At 38.1% G+C, this 19802-nt stretch overlaps 2 protein-coding genes across 5 annotated transcripts; one reads left to right on the top strand and one right to left on the bottom strand.

Moving 5' to 3' along the window:
• On the bottom strand, positions 1 to 4772 carry LOC105039165 (protein PLASTID REDOX INSENSITIVE 2, chloroplastic). Of its 4 annotated transcripts, none has more exons than XM_073244764.1 (3): positions 4418 to 4772; positions 4036 to 4134; positions 1 to 45 (listed from the first exon to the last, which is right to left on the bottom strand). In XM_073244764.1, the coding sequence occupies exons 1-3, from the start codon at positions 4679 to 4681 to the stop codon at positions 16 to 18; spliced, it is 393 nt and encodes a 130-aa protein (XP_073100865.1). In that variant the 5' UTR covers positions 4682 to 4772; the 3' UTR covers positions 1 to 15. The 4 variants fall into 4 exon arrangements, with proteins under 4 accessions (XP_073100865.1, XP_010913506.1, XP_073100863.1 ...); XM_010915204.3 differs by lacking the exon at positions 1 to 45 and adding an exon at positions 677 to 1058 and having other exon boundaries at positions 4418 to 4771; XM_073244762.1 differs by lacking the exon at positions 1 to 45 and adding an exon at positions 898 to 1033 and having other exon boundaries at positions 4418 to 4771.
• Positions 4773 to 6928: 2156 nt separating this feature from the next.
• On the top strand, positions 6929 to 7705 carry LOC105039391 (uncharacterized). Its single transcript, XM_010915530.3, has one exon. It carries the CDS (start codon positions 6929 to 6931, stop codon positions 7703 to 7705), a length of 777 nt encoding a protein of 258 aa, XP_010913832.1.
• Positions 7706 to 19802: the final 12097 nt, after the last annotated feature.

Below are 19802 nucleotides of genomic sequence, written 5' to 3'. Positions count from 1 at the left end.
GATCAAATGAAGATGTCAGGCAAGCATCTGAACAGCAGAGTCCACCTGTAAAAACTTATATCATGTAATAACACTGGCATATCAATGAATTTGTGTTTTCCAGCTCCATCACTTGTAGATTATATTATATGCTTTATTTTGTAACGTTTTCTAACCAAACAATATCTTCTAGAGGCTTCTAAATTCTCGACACAAAGTTTACTCCTCTCATTATGTTACATGGCCTTGCGATCAAGTTCCATTTGGTTGAGAGATGATGCACTAACCTAGCAATCTATTTTCCCTTCTTTCTATACTTTGCGTATACATACCAAGTTCTTAGCCTCCCTCTTGATTAACAGAAATATACACTCATATGTATGTATAGCTGACTGCTGGGGGAGAGACTATCAGTTCTGGTTCTCCGACTGGCATAGAGTTATATCAAGTTTTTTATGTCAGACCAAGCCTGTGGCACGTTAGCTTGAAAAGGAAACTCTCAAACAACACAAGTAGAACTCAGACGTCCTTGCTCAGTTTTTCCATCTAACAACATCAGCCCCATCTGTCTGTCATGCAATTTCAAGAGAAAAGCATGCTTCCAATAGCCAATCCGGAATCATCATTCAATACCCGCCACCAATCAGCACGCAAAGACCACCACCATGTCCTCACACTGATCAATCAAAGTCCAACATGACAACAGAAGAACAGGGAGTCTTCTTCTTTATATAACAAATCCAGTTACACATCTGCTTCATCATGGTAATGCTATCTAGTTTACATATTTGATTCATTGCAATGAAAGCCTTATGGGGTTCACGTTAACCTTCTCTATAGCCCAAGTTCCCAAGATGTCAAAACCTAGTATTGAGTAGGGTTTAGTCTGAGTCACTATCTCTAGTCCACTCCTTCCAGTCATTGTCAATATGCTTTTGGGCCCAGACTACCGCAGCACGGGCAGCTTGTGGTGCCCCCGGAAGTCCTTTTTCTCTAATCGTATCAGCCATGTCAATGAAGGGTATTACCAAGAGAGTCCCTGGGCCACCATACTCTGTGTGCAAGAAGTTGCTCAAGATCTGCCACAGTAGCACAAATGTTTTTTTTTTTTTTTTTGGGTACAAGCACAAATGTCATCTAGATACTGAAATATCGAAAGCTAATGACAAGTTCAGAAAAAGATGATTGCTTCCTACCAAACAAGGAATTATACAGCCAAAATAAATGATGTAATTAACATATGCAGCTACAGTCAAAACTTGGAGACCATAGGACAAAGCAGTTCATGGAGGGCATGAAATTACTGCAGAACATAAGAGGAAAAGGCTTGCCAACTACCACAGTGATAAAAGCTAACTTTTTGGATTATTTGGAAATTGAAAACATAATCAGAACTCTCACATTAAAAGAGGTCATTTCAAGAGTAGTATCTGGGAATAACCACTCAAGTCCATGAGTCTATTGCTTTATAAAAATGTTATGGTGGATACGACTAACCAAATTTTTTGGGATGAATATTAAGATCTACAAGAGCAAGTGAGTTTAGTTTTTGAGAATCTGCAGACTAATTATAATAAAAGATCACAAAAGTTCAAAATACACTATGGTAAAGACAAAATGCAACAGATTTTCTTCTGTTTTATAGCTAATCTGAAAATTGACATAACTGGTAAACAAAGAGAGATTAAATAACAAATACAGGGAAGCCTTTAAAATTCAAACTTCAAGAAACTTCCATCTATTAAGAATGCTAACTTTCACAGCTAATACATCCGAATCTCCAGTTTTCACTTAGAAAATTTGTTTAAAATCTAGTACATCTCAGCTAATTCATGTTCCTTTGTTCTATGCATATTGCTGCAGAAAGATTATTACTTAGAGAACCTGTTTATTAGTTCTACACATACACACTTAACAGAGACTTCAGCTTATAATTATCATAATTCTACTTTTCATGCACTCAGAGGTTACCCTTCTTACAAAAGAAAAAAAAAACCTTCCTTTTTGACTAAATTCTGGTTCAGATCATTTCACCAAAAATGAAAATTTTATTTGAAAGTGGTTAAAACCAGTTTGTATGCCTGGTTTTAGTCAACTGATTGAAAACTTTGACTCCCCATTTGTCTCGGTCTGAGACAAAACATGATACGTTTCATATGAAACCAACAATTTGCAGTTTTGCACAATTGAACCTTTTTATAGTGTTCCGTCCAAAATAGACTGAAATAAGGAGTACTGATCCTATCTCGTGGTCCACAGTCATAATCACCCAAATATTTCACTTCAGTAAAACTTCAACCCACAGTACGATCTCAACAAGAGATATCTTGCTATGACTCATACTCAGTCATATCATATATTCAAGGCAAAGCCAAAAAAAAAAACAAAAAACAATTTCGAACATCTCCAAATAATTCTTGGAACATTTGTTATTGAAGATGGTAATGTCAATGGTATGCCTGCACCAATCTAAACTCCAGAATAGCCCCTCAATATTCACTTAAGCACATGACTTATTAAGAATATCCAAGAGCAAATTAATACAGAGGGATGACACCAAATCACCTTGTCTTGGTCTTTTCTTCTATTATGAGAATCCAACATCAAGGTACAAGAAGACAGGCTAGCATGGCACATTCTTCTACACTCAAATCTAATCCTAATAATCCTGTCCATTGTGAAACATGAAAAATTCTAGTTAAGAGGTACAATGCCCTAGAGTGAACCCAAAAGTAACTCTCTTTATTGCACCTATATTCTCATGAGTCAAAACAATTGGTCATTGATCAAATGAACCTAGATAGAAGCACTTCGATAAACCTCAAAGAAAGTTAAGAGATCACAAACTCAAAAACTTAGATCAAAGTGTAAACAAAGAAAATAAGACCATAACTCCATGCTTGTATAAGAGATTAAGTATTTTGGTTTAGATGTCCATTTTCTACTTCAAAGAAAAGTAGATCATCTTAGTGCTTACCAAGGATTTAAAAACCAGCAGGTTGAGGTATGGTATTGCACCATTTCAGCATAAAATTTGCCACAAGTACAGTCATTTGGATGCCAAAACCATCTATGTCTGTACAAATTGGCTGTATCCACTGTGAACTAATACTATATCAACTGTACCAGTCCATATCCATGGCTTTTCAGTCTTTTTGAAGCTGTTGGTTTTGATATATACTATCAATAACTATACCATACAAATGTCATACCATTTCAACAGAAAAAGGGTACAAGGTTCAGTACTGGTATTTAAAACCTTGATTCTCAGTATAGCCTACTAGCACCATGTAGAATAGTCCTTTTTACCTTTGACATCTGTACACAAATATATCATAATTGAATCAAAGAATTACTTCTCTTTACTATTTGACAGTTCATCTTTTTTGGAAAGGAAAACATCTTCTGAGGCAATTCTATCCAATATCATGTTATTCTGTGTGTGTGAGATGATTACTCTGTGACATGCCAATCAAGTATCAAGAGAATAGCATAAATACTACCCTGTATTTCCACCCAACCAATTTTAAGTTATCCACAACAGCTTTAAACCTTGAAAATTTTCTAAACCTTGGCTTCATATGATGTCATCATTGGTATATTATGACTTGGCCTATCTTTCTATCACTATAAATAAAATAGACCAATATTTGACACATGCATGACGGACATGCTACACCCCATTTAATATTACGAAGATTCTCATAAGAAGAAACATGTGGTTGAAAATTCTTTCATATTAACATTATCTAAATAAGCAAAGTAGGTGATTTCCATCGAAGAAAAAAGAGTTATATTTTTCATCACACGAGGAATGGAACATTGACAATTGCAGGTTAATTAAAAGCAAGATTAACAAACCATGCGAAAGAGATGGAAATACCTCTTGTGAATAAACAACAATGTAATAACTAGTTCATTGTCCCAATGCAATGCTAATAGCATGTTACCTCGCTAATTGCATCATCTAATTTTATTGGTGAGCATCAGTATTGGTCAGTTTCAAGAGTATAGAACAACATTTCGAGGATCTCAACATTTTGAGGAACATCTTACCTCAGTGCAGATGCCGACGATTTCTTCGACATGGTCTCCAAAATATTCGTTCTTCTTTGTCAGCCTTTGCAACATATGAATCCTGAACTTGCTCGTCTCCTGAACCCAAAATTAATTGCAAACAAACTTAAGATAAAATCATATGCCCAGTTAATTTAAAATCTATTCACAACAACAATACTAACAAAAAAAAATAAAGCTTCAAGAATTCGTTGCCATGAGAAACAATAAGAATCGCAGACTCCGTCGAAAAAAATCCGTTACTAAAGAGAGATAACTGAGATGTCTTCCCATCTCAACAGACGATAAGATAGGAAAAAAAGAAAAAAAGATTGATAAATGGCAAAGAACCAGTGGTGTAATCATCGAAACCAAAACTTACAGCTTCGGCGAATTCGGGAATCGGGTCGGGGAATTTGTACTCGGCGTATTCTGCGGCCCTGCAGAGGAGTTGGATTGAATGAGGTAGGGATGAGAATGGTGGGAGAGAAGGTGATATAAGTGGGAAAGAGCGATGAAATCTTGAAGGGAGAGGTGGTGTCGAAGATAGGCGACGACGGGTAAAGAGTAACGATGAGGAAGGGAGGTGGTGGGGGAGAGAAGGGAGAAGAGGAGATAACGAAGCCGGTGCATTAAAGCACGCCATTCTAGTCGATTGCAAGTCCCCTCTCTTCTTTGTTCAGAGAGTGGGAGCAAGCAGCGCCCCAATGGTATTTTTGCCGGATTTACTTCCATGTTCCGAAAGCTAACAGCTTAGCTAAAACGAGAAACGAAATCGGATACGGTGAAACGCTGTGAGAAACGGGTTTATGTTACGGACTTCCAAGTGGCAAGTGTGTCCGTTTCCTTCCCCTCGTTCATCTACCGACCACCGGTACCACATTCTTATCCTCCAGCGGTGTATCGGGTTCCACCAAGAAGGGGATTGATATAAAATACAGTAGATAAAGATTAGTTCCTCCTAGTTTGACTAAATAAAAAATATATATATTCCATATGACACTTGAAATAACACGGTATGCCATTATAATGGCCTCCCATCAATATATTAATATATTGAAAAGTTTGCAAAATTTTTAAAATAGATGGCAACTTTTGTAATCTTTGTAACCATCTACAATGATATTTCTTTTTATGAAATATGGTTGTTGATGGTTACAAAGATTATAAAAATTACTATCTATTTCAAAAATATTCCTAGCTTTTCAATATGCTAACATATTCCTAATATATTGATACAACTAATATTAATTATATAATATAATTAATATAATATAAATGAGCATGTTTTCATTGAAAATATAATAAATTTATATTATCGGTAATCTAACATAAAAAATAAATATCATGAATTTATTTTATCACCTCTTTCATCTTTTTTTATATTAAATATAATAATTTAATATAAAATTTATTTTATGCATATCAGATTACCTCTATCCCAAGATAGAATCTCCATTGAAACACTCGTCATGTTTCATCCCATATTTTCACCCCACGTTCTGGCATCAATTTATCTTCCAAAGTTAGATCCCTAATTCCTCGAGCACCCCCTCTAAGAAGTTTTTTCTCCAATGGCCACCCGCCTGATCCTCTCTCTCTCCCTCCATCCCTCCATCCCTCCCTTCCCTTCTTATTTTTTTCTATCTCCTCTCTCTCTCTCTATTTTTTCTCTACTCTCCTCTCTTTTTTTCGAGCCCAATTTCAACCAAGAGCCATATTCCACCATCCCACATTCTTCTCTCTCTCTCTCCCCCTCCTTCTTTGCAAGTCTCTCTCTCTCACCTCATTTTATTTCTGGCTGTTTTTCTCTTCTCTTTTCCGACCTCAATGTTGTTATGTTTTAGTGGCGACATCCTGATCCGATTTCTCTTCTGATGCCATATTTTTTGTCATTAGTATGATCCAGCCGCTAGACTCTTTTCCTCTTTTCTTCACTCCCGACATCGCTATTGGGTCATTGCCGATATTCACCTCTTCCCCCTCCAAAGATGGCCGACTGAGCCACTCTTATACTCTTTCTCTCCCATTCCTTCCTTAATGGTACCAAGTGTTGGCCAGCCCCTCCTCTAGTTAAGCATCTCCCCCCTCTTTAGTCTCTTTATACTGAACTATCATCGTCGGTCTTCCTCAACATTAGATTAGTCACTGGACTCCCTTCTCTCTCTTCCCAGAGTTATTCCCTTCGATGTAATTAGTTGGGCCCTCCTTCCCCCCTCCTCACTCTCCTTCCTTTCTTCAACCCCAAAAGTATCCTTTCTCCCTTATTTTCTTCTTTCCTCCTCCATATAAGAGTGACAAGTATCTGCTCTCTTCCTCCTTTCTCTTTCCTTTTTCGATGTTGGACAGCCGATGGGTCTTTTCTCTTCATCCTAATGAGATTTTTGTGAGCTGATCTAGTTACAAATAGACGGCCAACTAAATAAGATTTGGTCTAATACTACTTATCTATCTCGGATGGTCTACCATATTCCACCCCCCACGGTAGTAAGATTGAGGTTTTAAATTTTAAAATATTTTGATACAGAAAGGAATTTAGATTTCAAATAAATGCTAAGGGAATTTGGTTTTAAATTTCAAATATTGACATAAGATTTTTCCTTCTTTTCTACGCATTTTGCCTTTTATACGCTCTTTTTATTGGTAAGTTTGGATGGATTATTTTTTCATTAAAAAAAATCCCCAAAGCAGTGCCGCGTCGTAAAGAGTCCCAACTCCCAACCAAGGCGAGTCCCCGCAAAACAGAGGCTTCTTCGTCCCTGCCCTCCCAAATAAACTTCCCCGAGTTCGAGCAACCCCGGTAAGTAATCCATCTGCCATAGCTAATCTAACTGGTATTTCTGCGATCTTCGTCGGTCGGTTTTGGGAGAGAAGAAACAGAGAAGCAAACTCCATGGCGTCCTTACCGACCCTGACCCACTGCTTCTTACCCATCGAGCCCTTCAACGGTAGGAACCACTTCCGCCGCTGGCGGGAGTCCATCCTCCTCCGCCTCCTCACCCTCGACATTGCCCACGTCCTCTCCGATCGCCGCCCCTCCTCCACCGACGCCGCCAAGCAGTGGGACCGCGACGACGCCCTCTGCCGTGGCCACATCCTCCACACCCTCGCCGACCGCGTCTTCGATCTCCACGTCCACCGCTCCACGGCCAAGGACCTCTGGGACGCCCTCCAGTACACCTACGGCGTCGAACCCAACACCTCCTTCCGCCGGCTTACGCGCTTCGTGATGGTCGACGAGGAGCCCGTCCTCGAGCAGGTGGCCAAGTTTCATGCCCTCGCCAGCGAAGCCAAGTCCCAGGGCGACGGATTACCCGAGACGTATCTGGTCAAGCAGTTGATGTTAGTATTGCCGCCCTCCTGGTACAAGGAACCTGTCGATCTTTTAAAAAAGGAGAGGGACATGTCCATGGACGAGGTCTGCTGGCGGATTCGACAACAGGAGGCGTTTAATAGATTGGTGAAGGAGGACGAAGGAGTTGATAAGAGGGACAATGCGGGATGTAAAGCGCTGTCCTTGAGGAAGACGATCGGGAAGAAGCGGAAGGCAGGAGCATGTTATAATTGCGGCAAGTCTGGCCACATTGCCAGGTTCTGCAGGCAGGTGAAGCCGACGACAAGCTCGCCGTCGTTTCAGTCTAGTGGAACTGCAGGAGATTATAGTTACTGATGGCCAGTCTTCCATTCAGGGTTGGGATGTGAATTGGGAGTTTATTTTGTTTCTTAACTAGTCGGACTCTGCATGTGTGTTTCCGAACCGGTTTCATTTTGTTTTTTGGGTAATAAACCGGTTTCATATTTCATATAGGGTAACGGATGCTTTGTTCCAGACTTCAGCCGGTTTATTCTGTTCTCGAATCACAAGCATGAATTTTGGATGCAATATATTGCTGTAGTTCCCAAACGAATTGATTCTCTCTGTTTGCAAAATGCCTTCATGTTTACCAACGATTCTATATCAGGATAATTTTGTTCATCAATCTTTTTTTTAACAAGTTCTGGACCAATCTTTTACCCATGCCATATTATGCTGGGGTATGCTTTATTGCTTTTTTTTTTTTTTCCCCTTTTACCATCATTAGGGTTGATATCGCTCTCTAAATCATCCAGAGCATAATAGACACACAAGGCTATCTAAATAACAAATCTAATTATTTCATAATAATTTTAAATCAGCAACGAAATAATCTTAATCCTAAAAAAATTAAGATCTTCTGGCAAACCAGCATGTCAAAATCGAAAAACAGAGAAAAACAATAATGAACTACACTAGTCATACATTTGACCAGAAATCCAGCAGCTGCGAGGAGATGAGAGGAGTCAGGAGATCTAGGAGGAATCCTTCGCCCTCCTTCCCTTCAAGCCATCCCACCAACACAAAGCAACAGAAGTCTTGGCGAGACGACTCAAGGGTCTACCTCACCGGGGCCAACGCGGTCCTACTTGGCCAGAGGAAGAATAATGGTTTCCCCTCTTCTCTCCTGGTCTTCTCCACAGATCTTAGTGGTAAGAACACCCTGACCCAAGCGACCTCAAAAACCGGTGGATCTGCAAGAATCAAGAACTTTCTTCTGAAGAAAGGTTCTTGTTTTCAATGTGGTGGATCTGGACACTACAAAAGAGAGTGTCGAAATGGTTTACTGTGCTTTCGATGCAAGAGTTTTGGGGACTCGTCTATGAGTTTGTTCTTCTTCTCCCTCTTTTATTCAAGGTTCCATACTGAATCTCCCCAATGGACCTTTGGATGGCTGTGTTTGTCTTCCGCTGGATTTGGAAGCTAGAGCTTCTCTTCTGGAGGCCCTGCGCTCTGGGGTTGTTCATGTCTCAACTCTAAACGATTACCCCATCTCTTATGCCCAGCTGATTAAAGGGTTGAAGATTCTTAATCCTAATCGAGAGTGGAACCCTCAATCAATAGGAAAGAATAGATACTTTGTTCCCTTCTCCAGCAGAAAAGAGGTGCTTCAAGCTTCCATTCATGGAGACTATTATACACCACACTTCTCTTTCTCAATCTCTCCTTGGTCGGTATATCAAAATCGCAAAAGCGTTCAGCTCTCTCACAAAGTCGTATTATTCATTTCGGGTCTACCGGCCTTCTGCAGAAATCATGAATCGATCACTAGAATTATCTCTTGTTTGGGTCTCCTTGACAAAATCGATTCTCTGGACACTGGGCTTGTGGATCAAAACCCCTTGGTGATCTCTTTATTTACTGAGAACCCTCACTGTATCCCCCAATCTTTTCTGTGGTGGTTTTGGTTACAAGATTACCTTTGACCTTTCCAAGGTGGAAGACCGTGCCTCTCCACCGTCGGACATTTTCCTCCTTGGAGTTTGGGGACTCCTCCACAATTGTAACCCCACCTCTTGTTGGCCGGTTGCACCCAAAAGAGATGGGTACGAAGGTTGTTAATCGGCGATCTCAATCGGGTCACTCGACAGCCATACCTGCTCAGGCTCACGAGTGGACTCCGAGTCACGTTGCTAACTCGCTTGATCTAGAGCGAGCCAACTCAGAAAAAATCGAAGCAGGAGGCGATGGAACTCTGGGGAACGTCTTTTCACAAAGTTCTCCATCTCGATCACCTAACCCATCAGCTGCCGCCTTTCGCAGCAAAAGTGAATCTGTTGCGCGTTCAGGCTTCCTTGAGGATTTAATATCTTTGGCTCCAGAGTTGCCGCCTTCTTCCTCGCTGCCACCATCAGTTCCTCCCCTGCAACTCTCATTAAATGCTGGGATGGCTGAAAGGAACTCTCCTGACCCTGATCTTCGATGCGAAGCCATCCTATCTTCGGATCCGGGCTGGAAGAGCCAGACATATCTCGACCCAATTCTTCTTCAATCCAATGGGTCTGGCCCACTTAGAATCTCTGATTTGGGTTCATCAGTGGCTCATAGTCTGGAGGTGCCGGCTGCTGTTGACCAGGTCCAGTCGGGAGACCTTGGGTTGACTGCAGTCTTGGAACCCTGGGGCCTCGGATTCAAATGCAGAGCGCCATTATGACTTGACCAGGGCCCTTGTTCTTCTTGATCACCCCCTGTCTAAGTGTCTATGGAGAAGACTCAGGTCCTTACTCCCAATATTGCTGATGGTGAGGATGTTCTTGACACCGCACAAGAGTCGGCGGTTGCCCCTTGCTCTAGAAGATCTCTTCGACGTCTCGCTGTTCGGGAAGCAACTGCTCGTCTACGGTCATCAAAAAAAACAAAAGGCCTTGCTTGATGCTGGGTCAGGTAGCACCTCAAACACAGAGGAGAACAATACAAATCAGGTCAGAGATCCTTTGCCTCTTCATGATGTGTCTCCTAATACTCTGCTTAACGGGATCAAATCCTGCGGCATTATTATTCCTCACACTGATACTGAAAATTGCGTTCAACGGATTCTCTCCATGGAGAAGGAAAGATCTAACTCTGCTCTTTGATTGCAGAAGTTCTTAGCTCAGTTGACCAATTTGTCCCTATGAGATCAATAGAAAAATCTCTCTTGTCTCTTTACTTCAAATTAGCTTTCTATATTGGTTCTGGTCACGTCTTCCATCTTTCCTTGCTTCTGAAACTTCAGCATTCGGTTGTGGATCTCTCTTCTATACATGTCTATACTAATATGGAATGTTAGGGGGTTGGGAGACCCGTCGAACAGAAGAGCTGTTCGAGATACTATCATCTCTTCAAATTGCTGTGTGGTTGGTCTTCAGGAGTCAAAAATCGACGCACCTACTCCTTCTATCTTCAGATCTCTTTCTGGAGGACAGATTGACTCTTGGATCTCCTTAGATGCGAGAGGGGCTGCTGGAGGTATCTTACTTGGCTGGAATTCCAATAGACTATCTCTTCTTAAAAAGGATGTTCGTATTTTATCCATCTCTGTTCAATGGAAGGATCTATTTCTTTTCTCCACTTGGGACTTTACTGTTGTTTTTGGCCCAACTGATCTGAACTCCGATTTCTGGAAAGAGCTTTTTGAGGTTCGAAAATCTTTCTCTGATCCCTGGGTCGTAGGTGGTGATTTTAATGCCACTTACAAATTATTGGAAACGAATGGTAATCCCCAACCTCATTGTGTCACATTGGTCTTCTCTAGGTTAATCAGATCTCTTCAATTAATTGATCCTCCTTTGAAAGGGTAGACTTTCACATGGAGCAATCACAGAGACCCTCCTATCCCAGCGAAGCTCGACCGTTTTCTCTACTCCACTGAGTGGGATACCCTATGCTCTAAATCAATTCAAGTTGCGCTCCCTAACTCGTATCCAGATCATACTCCTATTCAGCTCATCTATCTGGTTTCTAATGCTTGGAGATCCTCTATATCTACCAATGATGCAGCCACCTCTCTGGTAATTAAACCACGAAATACAAGAAACGCACTCAAAGCTTGGAGTGCTGAGGTAAGACGTAACACCTCTAAAGAGAAAGATGAACTCCCTGAAAAGATCCAAGGATAGATTGGAGGAAACTAGTCTTTCTGCTGAAGATTTTCAACTTCATTTGACTTGCAAAGAAAAATTGCACCAAATCTATAAAAATGAGGTGATCTATTGGAAGCAACTGGCAAAAATTAGATGGCTTAAAGAAGAAGATAATAATACTCCATTTTTTCATAAGATTTAAGAAGAACAATTGGATCACCCACATCTCCTGGAATGGACAATCTCTTTACGACTATGATCAAACGATGAAAGCTTTTTCTAATTATTTCAAAGATCTATTTGGTAAAACAACTAAATGTGGTCTAGACATGGATTAGAATGAACTTTACTCATTTTCTTTTAATCTTGAATCTTTTGATCGTCCCTTATCAAAGGAGGAGATCAAAGATGCAATCTTCAGCTTTGAGGTGGACAAAAACCCAGGTCCCGATGGTTTCTTTTTTTGGCTTCTTTCAATACTTTTGGGATATTATCTGTTAGGATTTTTTTTACTTATTTCTACAGTTGTATGATTTCAATCTAAATCTTTCTCAGCTCAACTACACTTTCCTGGTACTCGTACCCAAAAAGGAATTGGCCCCCTGTCCGACTGACTACAGGCCAATTAGTCTTATTCACTGTTTCATCAAGGTGATCTCAAAGGTTCTAATAGAAAGATTGAAACCTTTCATAAATGATCTTGTTGATATGGCTCAGACAGCTTATATAAAAGGTAGATCCGTATTAGATAATATTCTTTATGCTAATGAAATCATCCATCTTTTTAAAAAGAATAGGGAGCTTGGGTTTATATGTAAATTAGATTTCTCAAAAGCTTTTGACAAAATTGATCTAAACTATCTGATGAAGCTGCTGAATGGCAGAGGTTTTTCACCTAAATGGTGTGGATGGGTAAAAAATATTCTTTTCTCTTCCAAAGTGGTTGTCCTCTTCAATGGTGATCATGGTTCATGGATTTTTGTAAAAGAAGAATTCGCGAAGGAGACCCCTCATCCCCATACCTCTTCATCTTGGCTGCTGACATTCTATGTAAACTTCTCAACAAGGCAGCCAGAAGTAAGATCTTTGATGGTCTTGACGATTGGTATATAATTGGTGGATCTAAAATACTACAATATGCTGATGATATTTTGATTTTTACTAAAGCCAAAAGTGAAAATATATCTATCTTGAAAATCATTTTATAATCTTTTGAGCTGTTCACGGGTCTTGCCATCAACCATCAAAAAAGTTCTATAGCGGTCGTTGGCTCAAATGATGAGTCCAATATTGACTTGGCTTCTTGGCTTAACTGTTACAAATCTTTTATGCCTTTTAAATATTTGGAGTTACCTCTTAATGGAGGACGTCGAAATCTAACTGGCTACCTCTCATTCAAAGATTTGACTCTAAACTTAATTATTAGAAAAGTAAATTTCTTTTTATGGGTGTGAGATTCACTTTGATTAACTTTGTCTTATCCTCTCTTCCAATCTACTTTGTCTCTCTATAAATTGTCTGCATGGATCATCAAGGAACTGAATAAAATTCGAAGAGCTTTTCTTTGGAAAGGCTCTGAATCAGTCAATGCAATATCATGTAAAGTTTCTTAGTCAAAGGTTTGCCTTTCCAAAGAAGAAGGTGGGCTGGGCATCAAAGATCTTTGCTCCCTCAATCAATCTTTCCTTGCAAAATGGGGTTGGCGATTCATTAAAAAAGATCTTGGTTGGTGGAGAAAAATTATTTCTGGTGCCTATCTTAAGAGGGTCAAATTTACGAAAAATTGGAAGCCTAGCAAACTTTGTTATAGGTTGTGGTGAGATGTGGTCAACTCCTTACCATCGGTTTGGAATAGAGTTAAATTTGAGGTAGGAAATGGCTTGACAATATTCTTTTGGCATGATAGTTGGCTTGGTTTTGTCCCTCTAAAAATTTTATTTTTTAATCTATATGCTCACTGCTATGGTAAAAAAGAAAATGTGGCATCTTTCTACAATTCAAGATCCAACTTGGGGCATTCGAACTACTTCTTTGACTTCCTCTGTTTTGTAAGAAAAATCCAACTTACTGTCAATTCTCTCTATTGTGCAGCTGAATGCGAATCAAGATAAGATTATTTGGCAGTTAGAATCTTTTGATAATTTTTCTTCATGTTCCTTATGTAACTTTCTTAGCTGTAGAGGTGTTAGATGGTCCATGACCAAGAAGATCTGGAAAAGCACTTTACCACAAAAGATTAAATACTTGCTGTGGTTGGCATTCTCTAATAAACTAAATATTAGAGAACTTTATTCAAAAAAAAACTAAGTAAAAATGTTGGTGGCTATGTTCTGTGTAATGATGCTCTTGAATCTTTGGATCAGTTATTCATCAATTACTCTTTTATTTCCAAAATCTGGTTTTGGATCTGAATAGGTTAAAAGCTCCTCCTGTACCATCTACCTTATCACAATTTTGCTCTAATTGGTGTAAACAATATTTCAAATCCTTCAATCAAATCTTCATTCTGATGGCAACTATGATCTCAGGTTATTGGGAAGAAAGAAATTTTAGAAATTTTCTAAGGAAAGTTCAACGGAAGAGACTATATTTAAAAAGGTGATTCATCGGTTTCAAGAATAGATCATTCTTTGTGAATCCACTAAACTCTCTAGTGCAGTTTCTTTAACCAAAAATCTTTTGAAAGAAAAATTACCTGATGCTAATCTCTGGAGTTTAGGATGATTAACCTCCTTTGATTTATTTTATACTATACTACATACTCCGTTCTCTACTTAGGTTATGCTGTTGGTACTGAGCGCTTGTTCTAATTCTGTCCTATACTATGGCTGTGCTATCTTTGATTTTGGATGCACTTCTCATGTCAAACTCCATTATCTATCATCTGATCCTTGGTTTTGGTACTGAGCGCTTGCTCCAATTCTGTCCCATACTATGGCTGTGCTATCCTTGGTTTTGGATGGATTTCTCATGTCAAACTCCATTATCTATAATCTGATCCTACCTCTTGGCTCTTTATCCATTGTATTACAGTGGTAGGGATAGGAGACAATGATGAAGAGTGCAGCATTGTGATTTTCATAAGATCCAACTTGCTGTAACTTTTTGAATAGATACTACTCACTAACTTTTTGAACAAATACTACTCGCTGAGCCTCTCCTTTTTAGTTTTTGGTATTTACTTTTCAAACTTCATACTTTACTAAAACAATTAACAAGTCTTCTTTGGAATTTTTCTATTATAAAGTCTGATATTATCTTTTGGCTAAGCAAGAACCTCAACATTGTAAGTTCTGTTTGTAATTTTTTTAATTTTCTCTATGAATAAAATTGGTGGGTAGTGGATTTTTTCCACTACTCTCTACATATTTCTCAAAAAAAAAAAAAAAAAAAACTACGCTAGTCCAGCAAATGACATAATACCTTAAAGTGGATTAAAATATGTTAATTCATAACAAAACTTAATACATATAATTGATTGGATTAAATTTAATAATAACAAATATTAAAGAATAATACTTTTTCAAAAATATATTTTTTTTACAAATCGATACATCCAACATTTGACTACGATCACCTAACTCAGTGGCGTAGGTCAAACAATAGATAATAATGCCCAAATACCACTATTCTTATCATCATTTGTACAAAGTCGAAACTAGCTTATTAGATTACAAATCGGAAGAGCCAATATATAACCATGGCCTTGAATGCATGGTCTTACCCCTTCTGTTGCTCTTGAAAAGCTATCTGAACCTAAGCAATAGGAGTCTGAGCAGCAAAAATTTTGACCAGTTGAATTCTCATAGTCTGAGGTCTTTGAACTGACTTGGGCCTCTTAAATAGTTTCAAGGATATCCAGTTATCTTATGATTCTGCAAGTCATACTTAAAACAAGCTCCAAATTTCAGTTATCTGTCTTGCGAATATCATTGCACATGACGCACTTAATCTTGTCCTGTTAACTAATCTCGCTATAAGATATTATTTCTCCTGACAAAAACTAAATGAACGTTGATGATCCTTGATTACTCAAAACTCTGCAAGTGTCACGCCCCGAACCCAACACCTGGGTCGGATACGTGATGGCCGCACACTCCTTAGAGCAAGTCCTAAAGAATATGCAAGGCCAAAAATAAATATTACAACCTTAACATCCATAACAATTAATTTCAACAATAATTCATAAAATTTTGTATAGGTACAAATTAAATTTCTTCAGTTCTCTGATCGGGTACTATAACACTCTATCTATCCATCTGCTCACCCATAAATTTAAGCCATGGCCAATCATGAACATCCTGTATCTCTGAAAAGAAAAGAAAGATGAAGGGGTGTGAGCTTTACAGCCCAGTAAGAATTCCCATATCACACTGATATAGTAATATGTCTGAAAATAAAGAATAGCAATAAAATATAAAATCTCATGTTCAATGTCCAGAATAATGCAAACATTCATAAATTTGCTGTCTTGTCAAAATAGATGCATCATCATATATTAATAGGTGAAACACTTTTGTTCAACAATTGTTTCGTGCCTTATCTTTCATTTCTCTTTTCATAATCACATGATTTTTAACAGTTTCTTTCTGGCTCTGGACTATCCAAGTCTATACCTCAGTCATCATCCGGATCGAATCCACTTTAAAAAGTCTTTCAAGACTGTCCCAGGATGAGCTCCTGGCCGGCTGTCCCACGTACCAAAGCCCGTGAGAGGCTGTCCCAGGCATAAGCTCCTGGCGGGCTGTCCCAGGCATGAGCTCCTGGCCGGCTGATCCACCTGTAAGCCAGTGGGGGCTGTCCCAGGCATAAGCTCCTGGCGGGCTGTCCCAGGCATAAGCTCCTGGCCGGCTGTTCCACATGACAAGGCTAGTCCATACCATATATCTCTTTCTTTTCATTTAATCATTATGTGTTGATTTCATCAATCAATTCTGTCTTGCATTATGATCAATTCAGATATGTCATATCCATATAATCATGCCATCAATCTCTGATACATATATATTGACATAACATACTCATGCTCAAAATCAAATAACAGTATCTCAGATATAATAAATTCATCGATCTCAAATCCGACAATATAAAATCAATAATGCAAGACCAACAGTAAAATAGCATATATATAATAGTGATCATGTACAGAGATTCTTACCTTTACCGGTGACTGATCCAAACACAGAAATCGATGTTCTTCTTTGATTTATAAATTTCTCTAACAAGATATTCCACTTGATATCTTATGCAGACAATCGTATCTCTTCATGACCCTGATCAAATATAAAAATCACATATATAGAAATTACCGATAATTGATCCTAATACACAAATCGAGGATCTCTCTTAGGATTAATCAAAATTAGGATTTATCTAAGTATTAGGATCCTCCACTGATCCATAAGACTTTTAGAGAGAAAAAATCCATGAAGAGAGAGAAAATTCTAGAGAGAGAAAGTAGAGAGAGAAAGTAGAGAGAGAAACTTTCGTATCCTTCTGATGAGGCACTCATGATCGAGATCATCAGAGGTCCTATCAGGGTGACTCAATATGAATCAAGTGTTACAATTTCGAATAGAATCGGACTAGGATCAGATCTATCGCACGAATTTTGGAGCAATCTCAGATCATCTTATTTTCATCTCAATTTTATCCTAGGGTTCATGATGCAATCAGAGAGAGAGAGTAGAAAGATTCTAGAGAGATAAAATCCATAAAGAGAGAGAAAAGTCTAGAGAGAGAATCTAGAGAGAGAAAATGTAGAGAGAGAAGGTAGAGAGAGGAGAGAGAAAAGAGAGAGAAAGAAGAGAGAAAGGAGAGAGAAGAAAATTCTCTCATTCTTCTTCTTTTTATTTTATTTATTTTATTTTTATTTTTATTCTTTTCTTTTCTTTTTCTTTTTCCTTTTTCTTTTCTTTTTCTTTTCTTCTTCTTCCTTTCTTCTTTTCTTCCCGCGGCCACCCTTGGCTGAAACAGGGGAAGACCGTGAGGTCCTCCCCCCCCCGCTTGGTGGCTCGGGCTCCGACGGCTTGGCCGGAGATCCGACAACAGGTGGAGGCGGCGGTGGGCAATGGACGGTCGGCGGCAAGGTTCGACCGACAAAAATCAAAGAAAGATTCAGAAAACAGGGGATTCTTTCGCTACTGATTTTCGGCAAAGACGATGGCCGGCGGCGAGGCTTTGGGCCAGGGGAGAAAGGGAAGAGGGAGAGGAAGAAGGGGAGGGGCTTACCTTGCTCCGGCGGTTGAGAAAAGCTCCGGTGAACCCCTTTTTTTCCCATCAAGAACCCGCGGATCCTCTTGGAAGAATCCCTCAAATTTCTAAAAAAATCTTTCCAAAACTAATTGTAGAGACATAAGGGAGGGAAAGAGGATTTTATAGAGGTGATTTCCTACCCCTAATCGGACTCTATCGATCCGATTTTGCCGGAGATGGGAAGGAAGAAGACTCCGGCTAGGAGTCTTCCTCCTCTATTTTTTATTTATTTTTTTTTTTTAAATCTGGATTGTTACATTCTCCCCTCCTTAAAATAATTTCGTCCTCGAAATTAGATTATGTCGTTTGAGATATCTTTTTCAAAGTATACATTCTTCATGTCATTCTCAAGCTTACGATAATATCATATATATTATTTATTTCTCATGATCTTGTTATAACAAAAATTATTTGAAATCTCAAACTCATCCCTTCTTATTGATTTCTCAACTTTTTGAAGAACTGTAACATTTTGGACTTATATTAATATACTACCATTATTTGTCTAATACATTTCACTCGAAATTCATAATTATCTCAGACTATCCTTGATAGAAAAATAAATAAAGGTCAAACATCGGACACTCTTCACAATCATCGATTTCTTTCTTCACTTGACCTTCTAACAAATTTTATATGTAGACTCTCATCTTAAGAAAAATCTCAATCTTCTATATCAGTTCGAGTAATAATATTAAATTTTAAAAAAAATATGAGATCTATGTCAGGACTTTCTAAGTTTGAACTAATATCAAAACTATCAAGCTATTAATAAACTTGAGATATCTAGAGTTTTTGGCATTATCTACAATGAAGCAAACTACTGACAAAATTATCCGACTATGATCAGATTAGATCAAAATTTATAGTATCCTTTCATTATCAATAAAATTCTTCCTTATTTGCCACTAATGTATTCCATCATATCTTCAAAATCAAAGAATTAATATTTCTAATCAATTTAACCCACCATGTTTTTGCTGCGCACTCTGATCTTAATTTATCAAATTATATAATTATATCAAAGATAAAAATATCCTTATATGTTAGATAGATCCAACCTTCAAATTTCATATAAAACTTAGGGCAAAATTTTAAGTTTCTTTATCTTTACTACTTTTGGGTATAGCATATAAAAATTAAATCTTGATCTACTTCCTATATTTGAAATTATTGTATAAGTTTCATCACTCTTCAAGAATCCAACATATCTAGAATCAATTGGAGTTAATCTTAAATTTACCTTACAATCATTTAGATAATTTCTAAATCAATCTTTCTTTTTAAAAGAATTAATTCTAACTTGACAACTAAAAGAACTCAAGCCAACATCCTTATGAGTAGAATCAACTTGATTATTTCTTATAGAGCTCTCTTCATCACAATCCTTAATATTAATCAATAAATCCATACAAAATCTTATTATCCATACAAAATCTTGTCCCTTGTATAAGTCATTCCAAATTTAATACTAGCAAGATATCTTATTTCAATTCAGAAATCCGAACTCTGACTTGAATAATTAATACACTCCACTATCTTCAACAATTAAAGAATCTAATCCAAAGATGAAAATATAAATTATTAAGAATTTTATCATAACCTAAGTTCAGATATCACTAGAATTATAATTCTGAATAATTATAACCTTAAACTCAAATACCACTTAAATCATATTTCCTAGTGATCATAACCTAAACTCTAATATCATTCTATCATACCTTTAATGATCAAAATCTTAAACTCCGATATTATCAATCATACTCTGGTGATTATATTCCCAAAGTTTTGATATCATTTATATGACAATCCCTAGTGACCTTAAACTTGGGCTCTAGTACTGTTCTGTCATATCCTAATCACTGGTATCATTTGCTCCAAATAAACGTAACCTAAGCTCTAAGCTCGGATGCCACTCCATCACATCCTACTGATCTTTACATAAAGTTTTAATATCACTTCATAATCTTAGGGATTTTAAACCTAAGCTCTGATATTATTCTGTCATATTCCAATCACTTATATCATATCCCTAATGATCCTAACCTATGCTCTGATACCATTCTGTCACGCCCCGAACCCAACACCTGGGTCGG

This window comes from Elaeis guineensis, chromosome 1, assembly GCF_000442705.2.
Source record: "Elaeis guineensis isolate ETL-2024a chromosome 1, EG11, whole genome shotgun sequence".
Lineage (NCBI taxonomy): Eukaryota > Viridiplantae > Streptophyta > Magnoliopsida > Arecales > Arecaceae > Elaeis > Elaeis guineensis.
This window is presented reverse-complemented; position numbering and strand designations above follow the sequence as displayed.